General features: G+C 38.3%; 2 protein-coding genes across 2 annotated transcripts in view; one reads left to right on the top strand and one right to left on the bottom strand.

Moving 5' to 3' along the window:
* TRPC5 (transient receptor potential cation channel, subfamily C, member 5) overlaps window positions 1–23,536 on the top strand; it is a 227,480-nt gene that overhangs the window by 146,677 nt on the left and 57,267 nt on the right. The gene's annotated exons all lie outside the window — the stretch shown is intronic.
* On the bottom strand, window positions 493–819 carry TRPC5OS (TRPC5 opposite strand). The gene has a single exon (XM_012727049.1). It carries the CDS (start codon window positions 817–819, stop codon window positions 493–495), a length of 327 nt encoding a protein of 108 aa, XP_012582503.1.

Here is a 23,536-nt window from a genome sequence, read left to right as displayed (position 1 = left end):
CAAAAAATGCATTTCAGATTTGTTTTTGGCTATCAAAAACAGTTACTAACATAAATCTTTTTTGAAAAAGTTGGGTTACCAGAAAGCTATGAAAATTGGGGGCATAACTGAAAATAACATCTTGGAGAAACTCACTTAGTTTCCACTCATTATACAACAGTGAAATTGGGTCCCAAGCTATCACAGAATTCAATAGGTCTTCTCTCCTTAGGTGTAGAAATTTTCTTTGTGATTGTTTGCACAGGGATCACAGCAGGAAAAGTAAAGGTAAAGGAAGAGCTACGTGACTAAGGCAGAACTTTTAAAGTAATCAAAAGAAGTGTAAAAGTTCTGCTCAAAGTATATCAACTATTACTGCTTCTATGTGGTGTTAGTAATGAAAATGTGCAGAACTAGGAGAAAACTTGCATTGCTAATATGCAATAAAAATCAGAATATGTTTAAAACAGAGAAATGATCAATTCTCACATGCTAGTGAGGGCAAATTAGGTCTTATCCACTTCTTAACTCATTGTTCATACCAGAGAGTACATCTTCATATAATTCTTCTATGTTTAGCATGGCTTCATCTATATCAAATATTAGGTCTTCATCTTCTCTTGGTGTAAGTATTGATTCTAAATCTAAGAAATTAGAAAGGTCTGGTAATGACGCTTCCTCAGCAGGATCTACTTCTATCTGTTCTACTCTATCATTCAGCTCTACATGAGGACCTCGCTCTTGGGAAATCAGCTGTAAAAGCTCTTCAGCTATTCTTATTAACTGAGCTATACAATCAACAAGCCCACTAAACAATACAGGGATTGATCCAGACTCCATCCCTTGTTGCTCTTCTTAGTAGATAAAATATTTCTAAAAGTTGACACAAATGGGTTGGGTTCTTGATGACACTGGAGCTTGTGAAGCTGGCAATAGTTCTGTGGTTGATTTGGTCGAGAAATTAGGCTATTGAAATGATTATGACGGTGGTCAAGTACAGAATGACGCCAATGGTCCCACAGCACTTTTTGATAATGCTGAACCTCCTACAAAGTTTACATATGAAAATCTTGTTTGTACTTGTAGTGAACTCTTATTACAATGACCATCAAATTGTCACAGCCAAGACAAAACAGCAAAGCAGATCTAATAATAGAAAAGAGAAATAAAGATTAGTATTCTTCAGTCTTTATCCATCCTACAGATTGAAAGGGTAACCCCAGCTACTGTTCTTCCTTTTTTGATGACCTTATGAGGACCTTTTACTCATACTCACTTTCCTTCACCCTTCTCATGGTCTGTCTTAAGCCATTTTGAGAACAAAGTAAGCATAGGTAGTTTGTCCATCTTTCTAGAACAGGTCTATTGAGGACCATACATTCACTTAGAAACTTTCAATTAATTATCTTTATTAGCTTTCTGCCTGGTCACCATTTGTATTTTTTGTCACCATTTATATTTGATGCTGCAAAATTATTTCTGTGTTCTTAATAATCCATTCATTCACGTTTTCAATTGTGCCTACAGCCTGGGGGATTTAGGGTAAATGAAAGACCCACATCTTTTTTAAAATGTTGAACAACTTCTGTGATAAAGTTTGTTTTTTGGTCATTTCCCATTACTCCCAAAATTCCATCTCTGAAATCTAGTTGCTCCAACTTTATCTAAAGCCATGGTCATACCTACTCTCATCTGCGTGTTTGGTGTGCTTGGCAAACCCTCTTACTGAGAAAACCCTCTTACTTATACTTCTATAAGGCAATATTCTTATTTAAAAATATAGGTATTTGTCCAATATAATCTACCTGTCCCATCTGTCTGATTTATCATCCCCTGACCCCCTTAAAATGAGTTTATAAAAGTTGCAAGCTTTTAGCAATTTGATATATCTCATATTGGTTATTCATTTGTTTTATAATTGTATTTATTCAGCTTTTCTCCTTTATTTACCTAGGACACTCACATCCATATATGCCCCAAGGTTTCACATGGCAATTCTGTAACCTTTAATTGATCTAACAAGGGAGATGAGTTGGGACTTGGAGTCCCCAAAAGTGCAAAGTCTATATTAATTTTGGGGGGTCAGACTGTCTCCTCTTTTATTTTAAAAAGATCTTTCTGTTCTGGTGAGCTGGTACATGTCTTACATGAATTGCTAAATTCCTTTAATTGGTTTCTTTGTTGTTAATTTGTTTACAATTTATATTTTTATTTATGTCTTTTACATCATTGTGTAGTCCCCATAAAATCCCCACCACCAGTTCACCCGTGAACCTACACCACAGTCTCTTGTGTTCTTCTCTCCCCTGATTACTTATCCTGCTTCCACACATTGTTCTGCCTGCTATAGTCTATCAGTAATTTTCCATCTACTAAAGTATATATCTCCACTATATGACTTATAAATACATCCTCATCATAATAATATAATAAATACATATATACCAGTCCTGTAAGTTTGACTGATTTCCGCCTTCTAGCCTCAGTCAAGCTTTTCTTAGCAGGAAGTATTAGGGGCAGTTATCCATCTCGCTCCTTTAGGTTATGCTTAATCAATTATTGCTCTGTTCCCAGCAGTTCTGACCACAGCGGAGCCCAGTAACCCACAGCTAACTACTCTGTAAGCCTTTATTGAAGTACAGAAAAATCATTAGCCAAATGGTCTGTGATTTCACATGCAGCTTGTTGATTGATCTCTACAGGGCCTGGCTTGACCCACTCAGTTATATACCATGTTTGCTTAGCATGAGTCTTTTCGGGCCACATATTTTTGGGGTCCAAAAGCCTGACAACAGACATGGAGCTTGTCCTTAGGATAAATCACAGTCATTATTGACCAGAAGGCATGATTTTGGTTGAAGGCAACTCTCCAACTGTGATAAGGGAAAATAGGTACTAGACGTATAGTATTAACTCAAAGGATATCTGCTTTTTGATTAGAGGGAAAAAAACAGCCTTGTGGAAGGAAATCATGAAAATAAATCATGACAGGAATTGGGCATTAATATAGAACATAAATCATCTCATCACACTGAAAACAGAAAAGAAGGTGTGTGCTGAATATTACTAGAGAGCATCACATTTTTCAACAGAAGCAATACCCTACAGTGATGTCCACAAACCAAAAGCACACGAATATGACAGGAACACACTCACTGAAGAAAAAAAAAGACTAACTTCTGGCTTCCCTTTCACCTATTTTTCCTCTCAGCTTCTCTATCTACTTCTAGGATTCTTTTATTCCTCCTCTTGTTTGATATGCCCTCATTTATTCACCTACAAATTTCATTCTAGTTTATTCTATATATCTCCATTTTCCACCACCTTGTCCTGACATGTTTTTTGCCATCTCTCTCAAAATCTAAAAATTTAGAAATGAATAATGCACCATTTTACCAAACTGATATTGTATTCATAGTTTTACATTATACAATATGAACATAAAAAGCAGAGATTCTGTATTTTGCTCTCTTACAAACACAAGTTATGATTTATTTGACACTTGATCACTTGGTCACCTTTGAGAGAAAAAATTGCTGACCTATCCTTAACCCTGTTGACCAGTGTGTCAGATAATACACAAATCATCTGGGAACCTAGGAGCTGGGAAGTGGTGGGGATGGAGAGGGTGGGCAGAAAGGTTATCAAGAAACTGCTAAATACTAAAGAAAGAGTACTAAGAAAGAGGAAGGATCTAACAACAGCTTATTCCAGTTATGGTCATTTCCAAAGCAACCCACCCCTAACGCCTTAGTTTGCTTAATGGAGTATTTTATATTGTTTGCACCTAACCCCCAATCAACTTAAAGACCTTATTATTAGCTGATTCCCCTGTCTGCATTCCTTTCCTCCAGATTCACCTGCCTGCATTCCTTTCCTCCAAATGACTTATCGTTCTAGTCTCAGCTTAAATAACATCTCCTCAGATTTCTGATCCTCAAACCTGAAAAAGTCCTGTGAGCATTCCTTTCTTATTATGTATACAGTGCATTTTTGCATTATAGTATATCTATAATTACCTCATATTTTCCTGTTTATTTATTTGCTTTCTGTCTCCCACCTTACCTCCACATACAAAATATAGACTAGAATATAAGTTCCATGAGGATAGGAAACCTGTCTGTGTTGTTTCCTGCTCTATAGACAAGTCACGAAAGAGAGGTTGCCACACAGTAGGTAATCATTAAGTAAAACTGAATAAAGAAAGGAGGCAAGGAAGAAGGAGCAACTTTTAGCTTTCTCATTCAGTAAATATTATCAATTTTCAATCATGCTTGAGATAGCAGGCATGTAGAAAGATTAAACCAGTTCACCAAAACACACAGTTAATAAAATGAACAAGTAAGCCACAGATCTGAAAAATGCTTCCAAATACTTATTTGACAAAGAACTTGTAACTAGAAAATATAAAGAAGTTCTATCACCTATAACAAAAAAACAAACCAATGAAAAAATGTATAAAAGATTTCAACAGACATTTTGCAAATGAAGAGCTAATAAACATATCTAATTTGAAAGGCTTATTGAAAATGAAAAAAATACTCAACAACAGTATTCATCAGGAAAATGCAAATTAACACTACACCACACTCACTAAACTGACTAAAACTTAAAGACTAACAATAGCAAATGTTGACAAATACCTAGAACTGCCAGAATTCTCACCTATTGCTGGGGGAGTATAACATGGTATTCTCTTTTCAAATGTTTGGGAAGTTCTCATAAAACTAAGCATAACTAAGCATGTACTATCTTTGTCTCGGCAATTACATTCTAAAATATTTTATCCAAGAGAGATGAAAATTAACAAAACTAATTTTACAGTTAATATTTTTTAAAGATTTCAGAAAGCTATTTAAAAGATATGTAAATCACACACTTTGGAAACAGAAGTATAGAAAAAGAGAACGATTATAGCAGCTTTGTGCACAATAGCCACAGAAAGAGGAAAAAGTGTAAAAGAATGGATAAACTGTGGTCTTTTCATCCAGTACGACGTTAAATAACAATAAAAGGAAAGCCACTACTGATAAGGTCAGCTTGGGTAGATATAAAAACATTACACTTAGACAAAGAAGCCAAACCCAAAAGAATATAAACTATACAACTCCATTCAAAGCAATTCTAGAAAATGCAAAATAACCTATGGTGGAAAAAGTAACAATTAAGTAGCAAATGCATCTAGAGGAGTGGGAACTGATTGGGAAAAGGCATATGAAAACTTTTTGGGGTTATGGTAATGAACATGTTTCAGACAGAGTTTGGGGTTGCATAGGAGTATGCATTTGTGAAGCCTTTAAATGACACTAGAGATTTATGTACCTTGTTGTATGTAAATTATACTTCGCCCAATGTAACTAAACTTAAGCCCCAGTCTCAAGAAATATATATCAGATGAGATGGTAAGTCCATCAATAAGTTGTCTAATAAAGGTTCACATCTATGGAGGCCCTATTACAAGTGAAGCACTATGAAACCCACTTTTATTAATGTATTTGATCCTCACAATAACCCTATGAGTAATAAGTAGCTTGTGCATGGTTATTATGGTAAGAAGAGGTGTAGAACCAACTGACTCCTACACTACTATGCCAGAGGGCACCAATTCAGATGTGTACAAGAACAAATCTTGCCTTACTTGGGCCAGAGCTGACATCTCATTCTAAACAGGAACAGAAGTGAAAATGTTAATCTATTTGCCAAAACTTCTAAGCTGATTGTGACGTCTACGGCAGAGGGATCCCTATTACTGGCTGTGCATGTTGTATGCAATTTATCTTCCCTTCCACTCAAGTGGCCTCAGCACTCTTGAACTACTCACCTGTGATACAGCCGAGACGGACGAGTCAAGGTTTTGCCTACTAAATGTTTTCTGAACTTGTTCTTTCAAAATAGAAGTGAATGCTCCCGTCTCAAGAGATAGGTTTAAATATGTCCGTGAGCTATAAAAACAAGGACAAGATGAATTAAAATTTCTGAGAACAGGAATACAGGACCTGCGCCGGGATCCCTGGGCCGGAGTCCGGGTTCCCGCCTGTCTTCACAGGATGTCAGTGGTTTTCGTACCCAACTGGATGAGAGGCAGGACGGAAATTAATCAGGAGACTATCCAGCGGCTCCTAGAGGAGAATGACCAGCTGATGCGCTGTATCGTGGAATATCAGAACAACATCCCAGCAAACGAGTGTGTCCAGCATGTGTTACATAGAAATATCATGTATTTGGCTGCCATTGCAGATGCTGGCCAGCCAGTACCACAAAAACAGTGGAATAATTCCAGCTAAGTGTGAGGACTAAGTGAAAATAATCCATTTCCTAAGTGAAAATAATCTATTTCCTATAAATGGAGGTAGGTTCTTTCACCAAGAAACTGCTTAAAACACAAATAAAAAACTTTGTGACTCTGAAGAGCATGGGAAAAAAGCTACTAAATTAACAGTTCTCAATGTAAATTTAATTTAAAATTAAACGGAGTCCCTCAATAAGTTCACTCCAGTTGTACTGTTTCCTGAAATAGGGATACTGGATTATCAAACACATCATGGGCATTGTTAAGCTTTTTAGTTTCAACCTGAAAAGAAACTGATCAGGTGTTGGTCCATCAGCAAGTATTAAAACAGTCCCGACTGAGACCCTGCCAGGTCGATCTCTAACCTGTGCTCCCTCCTACTGGTTTATAGTTGTACATGCCCTGACTGCTCTGTCAGGCTGCTTTAAAATAAAGCGTGTTTTTCCATGATTTTTTTCTTTCTGAGAACAAAGAGCTCTTTCCTACGTGAGCGGGCTCTTTCCTCAACTGGACATTCGCTAATTCTAAACCGACCCAAATGGAAGCTTTGTTCTGCTCCAAGGCAAGGGGACTTCACCAAGAAAAAGTAGGGATCCATTTCCCTTTTTAAAAAAGTTTTATCGAGGTAACCTTTGTTCACCACACTATATATGATTTAGAGGAACGTAGCTTCGCTCCTCCTCAAACGTGATCAGCGCACCAACCACACAGCTGCAGAAGCCCAGGCTCCTTTTGTTCCCATCCCATCCTCAACTCCTCTACTAAGAGCGCTGGTTTTGCCTCAGGTTTTCATTGGTTTTGATTTCATCCTGTTTCTTCTTGTTTTAAGGCTCACGGGCTCACCTGCAGTAGAGCTCTAGGCGGCTCCACGCAGAGGGCAGAAGTCTCTGAGTCTCCTGGTACTTCGAGGTCCAATCACGAGCGGGAGGGGCTGTCAGGAGCACTAGCAGTTTCTTCCAAAAGCCACCTAGATTTGAAGTTAGAGGGGCGTGAGAAAGCTACGCTAGGAAATTCAAAACCATCCCCAAAGGGCACTTAAGACAAAGTGGTTTTAAATCATATAATACTATATATAAAGGGTTTTGAATGGCCAGAACATCTTGAAGAACAGAATTAGAAGACAGAAATACAATAAATATGACAAATAAATCAATCAATATAACTATCACTCTTACCTCACAAAGAATATCAAAGTAATAATAGCTTTTATTATTGTTTATTTTTATTATTAAGCTCTTCTAGAACAAAACATAAGTGACAATATTAATGAATTTTGCATAAACAATGAACTATAATTCAATGCAAAAGCATTACCTGTAAAAAAAAATTGCTCTGTTGGACTTCATCAAAATTTAGAACTTCCATATATCAGAAGTTATTTTAAGAGGTTGAAAAGGTCAGCCATAGACTGGGAGAAAATATTCATAATACATATATCCTATAAAGTACTTGTATTCCAGTATATACATATAGTTTTAAACCACTTCAAATCAATAAAGAAAAAAAAAGGGCAACCCAGTTTTTAAAATAGAAAAAAAAAAAGTAAATGGCACTTCACAGAAGAGAAACCTAAATGACCCACAAAGCATATAAATAGGTGTTCACCACTATTACGCTTCAGGAAATCACAAATTAAAACTGCAATGAGATACACAAAACTCTATCAAAATAGCTAAAATAGGAAAATCTGACAATATCAAGCATTAAGAAGGAGATGAAACAACTGAAACTTACTAGTTGTAAATGTGTTAACTGGTAAAGCTATCTTGGAAAACTATTTGACAATATCCACTAAAGAAAAATGTATCACAATTGCACAACCTTGCAATGTTACTCCTAATTATATAACCAAAATAAAGGAGTCAAATCTCCACAAAAATTCATTAGCAAGGATTTTGAAAGAAATGAGATACATACAAATACATATCCATTTATCTGAAATTTAAGAACAAATCTATAGAACAGGAGTGAACACAGTGATTATCTTCCAGGTGGCAGTTATTACTGGGAAGTGATAGGATACCTTCTCAGGTATCAGAAATGAATGTCTTATGTCTTATGTCATGTTTTTAAAAATCATTCTATATTTTTAAAATTTGTGCACTACACTATATGTAAGCAATCTCTCAAGAACAAATTTAAGAAAAGTCAAAATCTTAGTAAAGTTCTATAAGAGTGACAATTATCAAATCAACTTAGAGAAAAAAAAAAAAACAAGTTAACTAGATTTCATTGGCCACGCAGGCAAACTTTGAAGAAATTGTCCAGTTTTTCCAGGGAAATCCCCTCTGGTCTCTAAAAGATTAATTTCAGAGTGTCTGTAAGAAATGTATAAAGTCAGAATTTTGTAAATTATTATTTTAAAGAATAGTATTATTTTTATTTGGGGGTTTTCTTCCTATAAAACCAGTAAAGACAGCAAGTGAGTGGTGAGAATCTTTCCAGTCATCAAAGCCGGTGAAAACGGAATGAATGCTGAAATTTCACACACATGTCCCTTCGGCGCTTTATGGAAGTGCTAAGTTAAGCATGAGTCTCATAGATGGCTGGAGTTGTAAATTGGGGCCAAAGAGATAACCCGCATCATACAAGTAGCTCAGAAATACAGCTGGTGCAGAAACCACACTAGCCATCTGACAACTAGTATATATAACCCCTTACATTTGTATTAATTTCACTCCTATGACATTTTGGTATGCATAACTAATCAATCAAAAGCACCATTTTCCCTGCAGCTGATAGTCTTAACCCTGTTCTTCAGTGATGCTCGTAACTGGTAAACTAGCCATCAGTTACTAACAGTGGAATAGAAAATGAGCAAATCCTCTGCTTCTATTTAGTCAATAAACTTCTCTGCAGCAGGCAAAGTAAAGGAGTTCATAGCGAACAGGAACAGAGACTGTTGCATGGGACAGATTAAAAATATGCCTTTGGTGAGTATAGAGGCTGATTTATTATTTTGCAAACAGTAATATTTTCCACAGTGCTCCCTTTTCTACTGCAACAGTGCCATTTGGACACATGCATTCAGTATAGATTTTTTTTATAAGGCACCCAGTTATTACTTCTCATTGCCATCACACACCTAAGGAGAACATCAAGATGTCCTTGCTCCCAATGGGAAATTTGTATCATTTTAACATAGCAGGAGCTGCCTGGGTGGCTGAAATGGATAAAGCAATGCGATTTACATTTTAAACTTTTTTTTTATTATTTAAAAGCTACAACCTTTGCCTTAAAAAGAAAGCTCTATGCATGGAGGCACTTCCCTGTTACAGGGTCTGACATTTAAAATTCCCATGAACCATCTTTAATTTATCAAGAAAGAAGGAAAAGACTTGTGCAGCTGTGGAACTAAATGTGGCTCTTTCTTGAAAATCTATGAAATATTCAAAACAGAAAATGGAATAAGGGGAATATGGTCAATTTAAACCGAATTTTATTGATTTTCTTTCCTCTTCCTTCAAATCTGCTCGCTGCTACAGAGGGAATCACAGATTCTTGCATCCCTTCATGAAACAGTGCTTTATTTTGCCCTACTTTTCTGTTTTTTTTTTTCTAGAATTTACTGCTTTCTATACATATTGTCTAACTAACTTATTTATTAGGATTATTCTGATGGCTCCCCTGTCTAAGGTAAACTCCGTAAAGGCAATGATACCTATTTTGTTCAAGTGTAAGAACAGTGTCTAGCACATGGTAAGTACTCAATAACTATTTTTCAATAAATTATTTATTGAATAATAAGACCGGTAATTCCTTATATTTTAAAAGTACATTATACTTTCTCTACTTTTATACTTTTCTCATGGTTTAATACTATCTCACTGGATCTTCAATATTACCATATAATGGCCCTCCCTGGTGGCACAGTGGGTTAAAGCACAGCACTGCAAGCTAGCCATAGCTGCTTCAGTCAGAGTTCGATCCTTGGCCCCAGAGGTGATCCACATGGCACAGCAGACCTCTCCTGACCCACCTGCCCCTGCTTCCCTTGGTAGTGTACTTGGTCGAACTGCCTATTGTGCTCCCCACGCTGTCTCTGGTGAATCTTCTCACCACCCCTGCAACTCTGCCCTCTATCCCAGTTCTATATGCATAAATAAATAAATATTTTTAATTACCATATAACAATGGTCTCACAATACAGAGTTTGTTATCACCATTATCCTAAATGAAAAATGGACATTCAAAGAAGCAAAATAATTTACCCAAAGTCACACAGTTGGAATGTGGATGAACAGGAACCTAGTTCTGAGCTCTCTTCTCCTATCTTCCAACGTTATTCTGCTAAACCCCCATGCCCTCTAGATTCCTTGTTAGGACAGAGACATGCCCTGCTTATGCCACTAGCCTAGTGCCTCGAAGCCAGTGTCTCACCAGCGCGCAGGAATACAAACACATGAAGTCATCTGAAGACTGAATTTATATAGGGAATCACCATGTGAATGTCAGAGAAAATGATGTCATTCCCAAATGGCACTCTCTCCAAGAAAGCAACATTTGAATACACCAGCTGCTCTGTGGAATGCATCATTTGTTTCTTCATAACCAGCTCAGTATTCCTCTTACATTGCACATTAATCCAAACAGTTCTGCAAACCAATTTAATGATGCGGGGGTGAGGGGTGCAGGGAATTTTAGTCCAAAAAGACATCTGATACAGAATGTGCATCCGAGTGACCTCTCCCACCATGCCAGCATCTAAGCCACGGGCTGCCCAGATTAAAAACTCACCCTCACTACCACTGCCACACAAGCAAAGTGGAGATTGTCCTTTTATATGTACCATCATCAAAGAAGCTGGTGATAATTTGGCAGGGGGAAAGAGAATACTTCATATTTGACATATTGATCTCGTTGGCATCTAACCCATAAGCTGCTGCATTCTGTAAGGGTGGCAATTGTTTTGTCCTCGGGATAACCTAGTGAAAGATACAACTATATTTACATACAGGCATTTTAACAGAGATGCCTGCCATCCCTAGTAAGCTCACAGGAGGTGACAATAGTTGAAAAGCTGGAAAAAGATTGCCAAGACTTCAGTGCCTTCTGGCAGCTGAGTCAGTACTATAGATGGAGGTCTTGGTCACTGTTCTAGGTCTCCAAAATGTCATTATCACAGGAATGTACCTGGTAACCCTCCCAAGAATTAACTAAATAGACTAGACTGCTTTGAGTGCCTTATCCTTTAATCACCATAAATCAAGTGGTTGAGGTTTGACTCTACTACCAAGTCAGCTCTGCTGTCAGGCTCAAAAAACATCCCCAAATGAAACAGCAAACATCATTTTAATAAATAAACCTCAGGATAAAAGCAGAAGTGTCAACACAAGCATGGTATACTAAATGCTTCATGGACTTCAGATAATACAGGCACATAAACATCACTGAAGACACATATAAGCTTAGCCAGACAGGCATATACTGGAGTACTCGACACTGGGGAAGTAGGAAGGATGGGGAAAAGATATTTTAAGGGGGGATTTGGAGCCAGAGAAAACCAGGTTCAAATCTAATACAAGTTCTCTTACCTTGAGCAGATCACTTAAGCTCACTATGACTTGTTTTCCTGATCTGAAAATAGGATAATGATAATACTTTGAGCAAGCATTGCTTTTATGATTTAGACAACTGTTAATAATGGGGTTTGAAAAACAAGAGCATGACTTTTGAATTCAAACATAGATTTAAATTCTGCCTCTGATACTAACTGTATTAACATTGAGGGAGGCTCTTATTCTCTATAAAGTGGAGTTTATTCACCTATGTACTGAGGATAATGACACCCACTCAGATCAATGCTATAATACTCAAATGAAATAATGTTCAGACTGTGTTTTTAAAAGGGGTAGTATATACACACAATGCAATACTACTCAGTTATAAAAAGAAATGAAATTTTTGTCGTTTGCCACAACATGGATGAAACTGGAGGGCTTACAGTAAGCCAAATAAGTCAGAAGGAATTCACAAGATGATTTTACCCATGTGTGGGCTATAAAGAAACCAGACAAGACTAACCAAAATTAAGTCTGGAAATATGAAAGCATGATTGAAGGAGAGGAGTGAAGTGAAGACTTAATGGATGAGGGGACCCAATTGCTGGTGGTGAAGGATTATGGGTGCTTTGGTTGTTGGTATGGTATAGTATAGTATCATACATCTGAAGAGACGTATGATTCCCCTAATCATATAGTGCTGTAGACCAATGTTACCTCCATAAAAATAAATGTGACTGAAGAAAAAAATAAATGTGTTTTGTAAATCATAAACTCCAAGATGCAGAAAAGTTTTCTTTAAAGCACCTTGACTGGAGTGACTAGAATCTGGTTTGTCAGCAACCAAAAGATTTTCTAAGACTTTCGGCACTCAATGACAAATTACAATGAGTTGGTTGTCCTGGTCTTGTCTAGCCTTTAACAAAATCAAGGACCTAATTTGGTCCTAACTGGAATGACTAGGCCTTAATTATACTTAGTCTCTGGCTTCATCTTCACTACACTCTGACGAGGCATTAATTGGACATGGGCACTGACTAAACCTTAACTACATTCTGACCAGGACATAACTAAGTTTAACCTCGTCTAAGCTTTAACTGGGCTAAATAGTCCTTAACTGGACCCTACATGAGGTCATACCTTAAAAGAAACTCTGAATATGCCTTCTCCAAACTTTTTCTTGGCTGGGCCTTAACTATAATCTCACTAGATGTTAGCTAAGGTTAGTGTCTGTCTAACGCTTTAAACAGGCTGACAGTTGTTTAGATTTAGACCTGGATTTAGATTTAGACAAGGATTATTAGACCTTAGTCTTAGACTGTAGCTAGGACTTAGAGTCTAACCAAGCCATCACTAGATTAGGGCCTGGCTAGACCTAAACTAGGCCAAGGCCCAGGCCTTGACTATGTCTTCTCTAGATTTAGACGCTTTGATTTGTTTTTAAACAGACTTAGTTCATGGCTGAAACTTATCTGGGATCTAAATAGACTTTACCTAGAATTAGACTCTGATGACCTTAACTGAACTAACCGGGCCTTAACTAGGCTTATTTATAGTCTTCCCAGCCCTTTACTAAACTCTGACTATGGCTTCTCTGGTTTTAGGACACTGTTAGACCTAAACTAGACTCTGACAAGGTCTTCACTAGTCTTTGGCACTGGTTAGGTCTTAAATGGGTTCTAGTTAGGTCTAAATTATTTTAGACTCTGGCTAGGCCTTAACAGCATAAGCTTTGACTAGCCCCAAACTAAATCCTAACTAAACCTAACTAGGCCTTAACTAGCCTGATAAAACTTTAACTGGATCTTGGACCTGAATAGGCATGAAATAAGTTATCTAGGCCTTGATTGGCCTAACTGACCCTTAAATATATCAGGTCTTTCTTACATTTTAATTAGGCTCTTGGGTCCTGATTAGATCATTACTAGGTATAGTCCCTGGCTAGACCTTAACTAGATTCTGACTATGACTTAACTGGGAGACATGAAAATCTGGTGACAGTCCTCCAAGAGTGTGGCATAAGCAGTGACTGAAAAGAAAGAAATAATAATTGTATAAAAACTCTGCACTATAATCGCATTTATGGAAACATATTCTTGTTCATAATTCATGGGGATTCTTTTGTAGTAAATAATTGAGATGAAATGAAAATACCCAAATGGTTGATGAGTAGCCAATGCAACACAACTTCTGTGAGGATTTACAATAATCCCTGGGGATAGAAGGAATGATAATGCTTAATAGTTCACCTTCCTGGAAAAAGAAAAATATCAGATGGTTTCACTTAGAGGAGGAACATAGGGAAACCAAATATGAGATCAGAAAATAATAATAATAAACAAAATTAGCAGGCCACCATAAATCAGAGACATTCTGTGAGGAAAGGGGAGGAAAAGGATCAAAACAGGGGTGAGAAGAACACAAATGACTATGGTGATAGTTCATGGGTGAATTGGAGGTGGGAATTTAATGAGGACTACCACAATGATGTAAAAGATATAAATAAATAAAAATCATTTACCTTCTGGCAATAAAATCGCTAATTCTTTTATGTAAATGTACTGTCTATAATAAGCAAAATTAAAACTTAGTATCTTGGAATAATACAGACCCACCCCTCTGACTTATTCTCCCTGATCCAATGGTACAAGTGAGTTAATGCACAGGGATGGTCAGGGGAATTCCAGTTGAGAATAGAAAACAAACCTGTTTCAAGACCAAGGAATTCACAAGATTGTTCAGGGCTTCCAACCATCACTCAGTTAAATCTTGGAAGATGCCAATTGGTTTATATCTCTCCTTCCTTCCCCCTCCTCAAGGTGATTCTTGAATCATACTATAGGGAACTTCTCTTTCTGTGATAGCTAGATTCTCTAGTCCAGTTCCCTGACCAGAATGTGTAGTATAGACTTTGGTTTCTTTTATCCTCCCAGAAGGTCCTGCAGGGATGAATTGTACAGTTTACTCAAAGCCTGCTGGCAAGCTAAGTATAGCTAATGACCTCTAATATTCACTGAAAAGGAAAATGGCAAATCATTGTTTGATTTGTCAATGCCACAGAATTTAGAAATTCAGTATCACACCATGAATGTCAAACTGTCTATTCTAATAATTCTTTAATTATTTTCCAGAATGAGATTTATGTTCTGAACTAGAAAGAATATGGTAATATTAAAAATTTCTGTATGAGGAAGAAAATAAGTTTTCTAGCTTCTCCCTTCTACTCCTTCCTCTACCATCACCACTGACACCACTTTGTCATCTTAGACAAGTCAGTTACACTTACTGGTTCTCAGTCCTTCCTTTCAAAATAAAATAGCACACCCATGTGAAAACAATGGAGAGACACTAGACTAGATAATTAAATAACATCAGATAATGGATAAAAGCATGGGTTTGGAGTTGTAGAGATTGAAGTTTGAATTATAGTTCTGTCACCTTTCGGCCCCTGGTATAAATGGCTTAACCTCATGTAGACTCATGTAATTGTGAGTTCCTGTAAAAACAGAGAATGGATATTAACATACTTATTTCATGGGGCAGTGGGGGGGGGGCTGAAATCCAAGTCTACTTGGAAAATCCTTAGGTCAATAAGTTAAAATGCTCCATTAAGGACTAGGAAGAGTGAACAACCTCACTGATTTTATTGACATCACTTATTTTGTCTTGAGTCTTTATCAGTTACTCACTAAAATTGTACTAACTAGTTCATTAGATGTTCCCATAGAGCAGTAGTAAGATGCACAGGGAAATAACAAAGAAACCTAAAAGATTGGAAAATGATGAGAGAACAGAGAAAGATACCATAGTTTTTCCTTATCTCAAATGTCAGTCCATCACAACATGTATCTATGCATTCCTATGGCCATAATAAAGATATGATGTCCTGAGACCACAGACCCTTTGGGGGAGATACATAAATGTGCCAGTGAGACTCTTTTGATTTAACCTAATTAGAATGAAAGCCAATGACTCCTGGATTCTCTTTTGGCTTGGGCACCAAGAACTTCTGTACCTTTATTTCATATATTCTCATTTTCTCCAAACTCTGGCCAAACTCTTAGGAGGATACCATATTATAACATTGAAATATTGAAATGATACTTTGAAAAGGAAAAGTATTGTTAACTACTAGCTGCAGTTTGCCGACAAATCAGTATTTTTTTCCCTTATAGTTGTGGAAACATTGCCAACCACGGCTGCAATTAGAATCTCTGGCTTTGTTGTGAAACTCAGGTTCATAAAGGAAACAACGGCATCATTTCAGTACTTCTAAAGTACTGAGTCATTCATTCACTCCAGGAAGAGGCAGAGAAAGGAATGAAATTATGGGTCTCAGAACTGAAAGCAAGCAAACAAGGAAGGTTATCCATCTCTTTATGGTGGTGGTAAATGGGACAAAATGTTTCTCAGTGGGGAAAGCTTCGGATTGCCCTGTTGAAGGAAGGGCAATGGAATCAGCAAGCTAGACCAGACTCACCTAGAGCAATGGGTTTCAAAGGAGTGGCTCCCTACCCCTGGCCTGAGGGGCATTTGACAAACACTTTTGGTTGTGGCAGCTGCTGGAGGGTTCAGGACATCCTAGCATATCCTGAATATGCTAGCAATATGTAGAGAGAGGCAAGCACTAGCTAGCACTAGTCATCCTAAAGGCACAGGATCTTCTCCCAGAACCAGAACCAAGACTTATCCACCCTCCACCTCCCCACCACCCCGTTGCAATGTGTTGAAAAAAAAAATCTGACAAAGAGGATTTCTCCATCTTTTCCAGCCTAATAGCAATCAAATATTCTTGGAATTCTTTCTCTCCCATATGGAAATTTAGAATCTTATGGGGAGCCCAACCAGCACAGAAAATAAAGTAGTATTTTAGGTAGTTATTATTTTACCCAAAGAAGTATAGCGCATACTTATACCTCCCCATAATGGGATATAGCTGATGAGTGCTTTAGAAACTTTGAGGAGAACAGCAGGCATGGCACTTGTTCAGGAAAACTTCAGAAGTGTTGGAATCTTCAGCTGGTGTTGGAAGGGAAAAAATTCCTCTTTCCTGTTCCCTCAAAGTTGGGAGAAAGATAAATATATGATCACTGCCCATACATCCTTTCTTCCCAATTTGTAACGAGCCTCTTGTATTTTGATTTCAGGGCTGCAGACTCTAGGATTCCACTGAAATGTTCTATTGTAGTTGACCAGTGTCATATAAATCACCAGTCATCTGTACTCAAAATTATTCTTGCTCAACACACATCTTCTTGAAATTCTATTGACTTTTATGACATCATCATCTGTCCTCACCCCTTATGACATCATCATCTATTCTGATACCCTAATGACTCTTGCGGCAGACTCTCAGGTTTCATTCAACATCCAACCTATATACAGGTCTGTACAACTCAAACTCTGACTGCCATTTTCTCGCTCAACTTTACCTCCTAGTTAGTCATTCTATTCATTTAATTATATACACAGGAATTATAATGCAAGGGATATAAGGCAGTTATGATCTCATGCTATGAATTCTCCTTAATTTTCAGACCCACTCCATGGTATTGTAATAGAGTGGTCCCTAGGGAAAGGGGAAGTTCCAGGTTCCGTGGGGACCACCCTGTTACAATACTCCATGTGGCTTCCTTGGGTCTCCTTCTGGCTCTTCACCCTCCTTCTGGGTGGGGGAGGGAACCTGAAACTTCTCCTTTCCCTAAGGATCACCCTGTTACAGTTTCAGTCATCATCTTTATACAGGTAACTCCCCAAATCATGCATCTGTTTCTGATATCCTTTCTGCACACTACTCCTACCTCCTTACCACCTGATGGATACTGCCCATAGAGACCTTAAATCCAACATATCCTAAACTTGGGGTAATCAACTCATGCTGAAATTCCCAGTTTTAGCTCTGAAAAATCCACATGCTAAGAATCCATAGCAGACAGAATAGGATAGTTAATCACCAGACCTAAAATGAACACAAATGGAAACCTGTTTCAAAGTCTGTCTTCTTCCCCTAAATCATGTAATAACAGATAACCTTAATTGCCTTTGCCTTCTACCCCTTCATGTAACTATTTACCAAATAATGTCAATTCTTTCTCCACAATATTCCTGATTATCATCACCTTCTTTGAACTCCCACTTCTGTAATTCATGTCTGTCTTACCACTCACCTGGCAAGTTGCAGAGGCTCCTAATCAATTCCCCTGCCTCCACTTGTACCATCACTCCACTGCCTTATCCTTTGCCAATTCATCTTCGATTCAGTCAAGGCTGAACACTGTAAAGCACAAATCTGATCACACATAGGTAGTCATCTCCTCAATATGGAAACCTTGCAGACTGAACTTAAGAACAGTAGTAAACCAAGTCTCCAGGGAATTCTACCATGATGACTACACAGTGTGTTGCTTAAGCAATGTTGTGATGACTGATTACAATGCACAGAGTAATAATATGAGCCATAAATGCAAAGAAAAAAAAACAGTATCCCCTTAAGAAACCAAAAACTCAATGTCGGTAGGATATAGTTTTATATTTTCCCAATTATTCAGTGAAGTATATGACAGTTATGGCAAATATTGCCAGGGAACTCCAAGTAGTATAGACCAGTTATCGCGTTGATATTCACCTGAAAAGGAATGACCTGGAAGTTATGTTAGGCACAAACTAGGGTAGCATTAGAGAGAATCAACTTGCTCCCTTAGGCTGTTAAGTCTGAACTTGTCTATGGCCCTGCACCCAACTCTTCCCCCCTGCACGAGCTATGGGTTTTCTTGCCAAGACTGGCAAGAAAAAAGAGAATGTGTCTGAGTGATGTTGGTGTTAGTGACAAGAAATATGTATCCCATTAAATAAGGAGGGAGGGACTACAAATATAGATTATGAAAAGTGAAAACTGCCAGAAGAAAAAGGCAAGTGCTTTCCCCAAAGGGGAAAGAGAACGCATCCCTTCCTCCCTAAGCACGGCATATGTATCTTTTGTCTCTCACACTCTTGCAAGTGGTAAATTGTTTACGAAGAAACTCACCTTGATAGTGAAGGGCTGACCTTCACACACATAAGAAAATACATGGTTAGCAGAAACAGCAGTACAGGGTCTCAGTGGTTTACTTCTCTAATGGTAGGAATTTCTATCACATTGTATGTGACTTTCTCTTCCATCTAGGTAATTCAGAGGCATAATCACCCAGCAGATGGTTTCCCCAGCTAAGGTCCTGCTTTTATTTTTTCCCATGTCATTTATCTAGTTTTTCTCAGTTTAATGAGACACTGAAATATCAATATATTTCATCTATCCTTCAAATGCCTTGTTTCTGAAATTCATTCCTCTGTCTCTATCAGAGTCCTTCCCAATCAGGAACACACATATATCACACCACAAACAAATTCACATACCTTCATTGTTTAGTAACATCAACACCTTCCTTCTCTCTCAACCTGGGCAATATAAACAGGAGTTTAGAGTCTAATCAGGAAGACCAGCCAAGCACAACAAAGAACAAAGAAGTATATCACATAATCATTTTTTCTATAGTTGCTGCAGGCACTTGGAGAACAGGGAGGTCAGAACACACTGGAATCTTTAAGAGAATTTCAAAATTTTCAAATGGCCTCAGAGTCCATTTATGTGCTAACTAGGGAGAAGGATTTTGCCCTCTCTCTCTCTCACACACACACCCATCACTTTGGTCAAATAATATGCTTTGGGTTTGTTCACACTTAAGGCATTAAGCAGTTTATTTTAGGATAAATATGCTCTCACCCCTTCACCCAGGCCAAACCCACTGTGCTCATTATTCCATCCTACTGACCCCACACCTCTCCCTCCAGCCCTAAACTTCAGTCTTTATCAACCCAAGGCTCTAGAAAGGTTGACCTGATTTAAAAGAAGGCAAATGCAATGATCTGGTATTTAAGTGAACATTCATATGCATAAGCATGGAGCTATATTTTATCCGTTGTCATTACTGTTACAATTCATTTAGTTACCAATCTTTAAGAGCTTACTATGTGACAGACATTTAGGCATTTTGCAAAGAACTTTTCATGCAGTCTCTCAGTTATTACTCACAACTATCCTAGAATATAAGCAATATTGTTATTCCCATTTTACAGATGAGGAAAAGGAGGCACAGAGATGTAACAAGACTTATTTAAGGGACACTGTTAATAAATGACACAGTCAGGGTGTAAACACAGCTCAAAATCCAAAGTCTAGACTATGTAGTATGGTGCTTAGAACCAGGGAGACAATAAACTTCTGTAAAGGGCAAGGTAACAAATTCTTAGGGTACTGTATGCCATCACGTCTCTTGTAAGGACTGAGCTGTGCCACTCTAGTGTCAAAGCAGTCATTGACAACATGTAAACAAATGAGTGTGGCTGAGTTCCAATAAAACTGTTTCCACAACACAGGCTAGATTTAACCCCCTCGGCTGATTTTGATGACCCCTGAGTCAGATCATCCATGGTCTACTCAACTAGACCAGAGCTCAGCTAGACCAGGGCTCTCCCCACTTACTAGACAAGTTCCTTGATTTCTCTGTGCCTCGTTTCCTTCTTCTGTAGCATAGCAATAACATCTCCCTCCAAGAACATGACGAGGATTAAGGCTTAAAAAAAAGAATGACTCAAGTACAAAATACCCAGCACATAGTAAAGAACTGAACAAGTCAACATTAAAACCCTACTCCTTTTCAAAATTCCAAGCAAGGCTGCTCCCTAGAATGAAGGAGAAAGAGCAGGAGTTAGGATAGCTACCAATCTCTTTTAAACCAAGCCGCCAACCCCCCTCCCCCCCCATCAGCCTTGATTGCCACCCAGGACTCCAGCTAATGGTTTTCTCCCATCAGCTAGCTACACAAACCTTGTTCGTTTGTAAGTTTACTTTCCTGTTTGGTTAGTAGTAAGAAAGGCCGCTCTCTGGTTTCTGAATCCTTTGTCAAACCCTGGAAACCTCTCATGAAAGGGCAGGATTCTTGATTTGTTGTTATTCATTAGGTGTTTCTTTCAGGAATGAGATTCTGGCAACTGAGTCATACCTGTATCCCCAGGACCTGGCACAGAGTAGACGCTCAGTAAGTGTTGCAGGCTTAACTGAACTGGCTTTGAAGTGGTCCTGCTGGAAGAATAAGGGAAAGTGACTTCTTAAATGGTCTCCAAGCACTGAAGGTCTCTGTTTTCTCAGCGAGAGAAAAAGAGAGAGACTAGGAGGGGTGGGGGTGTGTGGGATGGATGGGAGGGCAGGAAAGTACAGAACATCCTATTTCAGTGCACAGGAGCCAAGCTACACTGGTCTCTTCTCTGGGTGAATAATCACCCAGTGAATATCACCCTAAGCAAGTTTTGTTTTGAGCCCAAACCATATCCATGGAATCTTCCATTTGGGCTTTAAAGAACCACCTGTGATACCTCAGCTTGTCAGCTAACTCTGAAAACTCCATACTTCCTACACTCCTGACTTGCCAGTTGTGCTCAATGAAAAGTTCTCTCCTTTATCTATTAAGTAGTCGCCTTTCCTCTAAAATGTGTTTCATAATAGTCCAGTTTTTCATTCTGGAATTTGTTAGCATTATTTATAGGATCTGACTATACAATGAGGACCATACTGACTGCACTTGGAAGTAATTCTCCAACACATGATTACTCCCCACCTCACCAGCCCTAACCACCATCACCTCTATCGGTCTCCTTTTCAAAATTCCAAGCCAGTAATCGGCATGACAGGATATGCTATCAGAACATTCAGAGGAACTGACAATGGAAGCAATGCTGATGTATACAAACCGTCATAGCGAGGGCTGTATCAAGCCACGTTCATAGTCATTTCAATACTCATCATGAAACAATGATTCTCCATCCCATAATAATTGTCACATTGTTGAAAATAACTAACATCAATTGAATGCTTCCTCTTCTAATTCTTACAATTCATGACGAAAAATGACAACAATATTTGTTTCCTTGTTGCCAAGTACTGAATTAAATCTCTTAATCTTCATAATAACCCCCTGGTATAGGTGACTATTATAATGCGCAATTTTCAGATGTGTAAACTGAGGGCCAGAAAGGTTAACTAACTTGCTCAAGGTCACCCAGCCAGGCGTGATGGGCTGGACTTTGAATCCCGGGACTATCTGACAGCAAAGACCATACAACTACTGTACTTAAGTAGAAATGCCTTTGTGTATACAGACTACACTGCACCGTGACGCTAGCAAAGGCATATGAGCAATGCCATCTTCCACTGGTTTGGTGTTGAGAATGTTTCAAAGCACTTACCCACCCATCACCCATTTAGGCATCATGGCAACCCTGTGAAGAAGGGAGGATGGATGGTGGAATCTCCATTGCACTGAATCACTTGCCCCATATCCTACCACAAGTCAGAGGACATGCCAGTCGGGCTCAACATTCATTCATAGTTTCAAAATGTTTTCTTTATTATAGTTAGGAGTTAACTTACCTTGATCTCCTTTATTCTGAGTTCATGTTGAAGGTTTGAAAGGAATTGAGTATCCCACAGCAGGTCATGAAACCTAATTTAGTCTCCCCTTCACCCTAGCCCTTCAGGGTCTGAATACCAAAATGGGTCTTTTGAGCTGAAGAAAAAAAAAAGGACTTTGGCCAGCCATTAAGGCCAGATACACTGAAGGCACGAACACAGCCTTATTGTTTTATTCATTGAAGAATGACAGATCCACGATTTCAAAATCTACCAAGTTCTAAAAACCCAAAGGAAATAATTATTACATATTTTTCCTTTCAAAAGTCATATGTTGGCAAAATGAAATTGAAATGGTCTGAGGTGATGTATGATCTTTATCCCACTGAGTTGAAACAGTCTTAGCTTTCATTGCTGAATAATAATGTGTTTTATTACAGTAGGATTGCCAGGTAAAATACAGGGTATCCAGTCACGTTTAAATTTCAGATAAACAACAAAAAATGTTTTCATATGTGTCTTCCCAAATATTGCAAGGAACATACTTATACTACAATATTATTTGTGGCTTATGTGAAATTCAAATGTAACTGAACAATCCTATATTTTTAGTCACTAAATTTGGCAACCCAAAGTATGGGGGTTGCCTCAAGCCCTATTGTGGGTGTTAACCTCATATATGGCACAGAGAGCATATACTGTTCTAAAACCTGACATATTTAGAATTCCAAGACACATCTGATTTCCAGAGTTTTGGAGTAGGGACTACGAGCTTGTGGACCTGCAGCCCCTCCTAGCACTGGATTTGACTTAAGACATAGGAATTGATTTCCTCCTTGGGCCTCATTATATTCCCCGCCCCCTGTTCTATTCCATGTGTCATTAGCTTGATCAATGGTTTATTACTCTGTGCTTTGATATTTTAATGCCTTGAGGTATTTCTCCTTCCAGCCTATTGACTTAAAACGGTAGTTATAACTCCCACGTGTTCTAGTCATACCTATCTGATTTCTTTGCTTTTAGCAAGTATCTAAATTATCTTCTTCAATTGCCCTCTCATGCTAAGTTTCTTGCTCCCTGCCCGCTGCATTTTCCAATCCAGGTTTCCCTCCACCCCCCTAGAATGTCCCTCTTTGGCATAGGAAGTGAATACCCACCACCATCTGCTGCCATCTCACGGCTGAAATAAACCATTACATTGGCCTGAGGTGCACAAGTTGCTTTCCCAGCGCATCACCTCCAACTTCAGAGAATTAAAACACCTGGCGGGAAACCCCACTGTGTATACTAGCAAACAAGAAATTAGAGTTCTTAAATATGTATTCT

Source organism: Condylura cristata, unplaced genomic scaffold (genome assembly GCF_000260355.1).
Source record: "Condylura cristata isolate star-nosed mole 26May11 unplaced genomic scaffold, ConCri1.0 scaffold00019, whole genome shotgun sequence".
Taxonomy (NCBI): Eukaryota; Metazoa; Chordata; class Mammalia; order Eulipotyphla; family Talpidae; genus Condylura; species Condylura cristata.
Note: the sequence above shows the minus strand (reverse complement) of the source record. Positions and strands in the feature narration are given on the sequence as shown.

Excerpts from the sequence above, each read along its gene's own strand:
- TRPC5OS (XM_012727049.1), bottom strand. The coding sequence starts at position 819 with ATGGAGTCTGGATCAATCCCTGTATTGTTTAGTGGGCTTGTTGATTGT.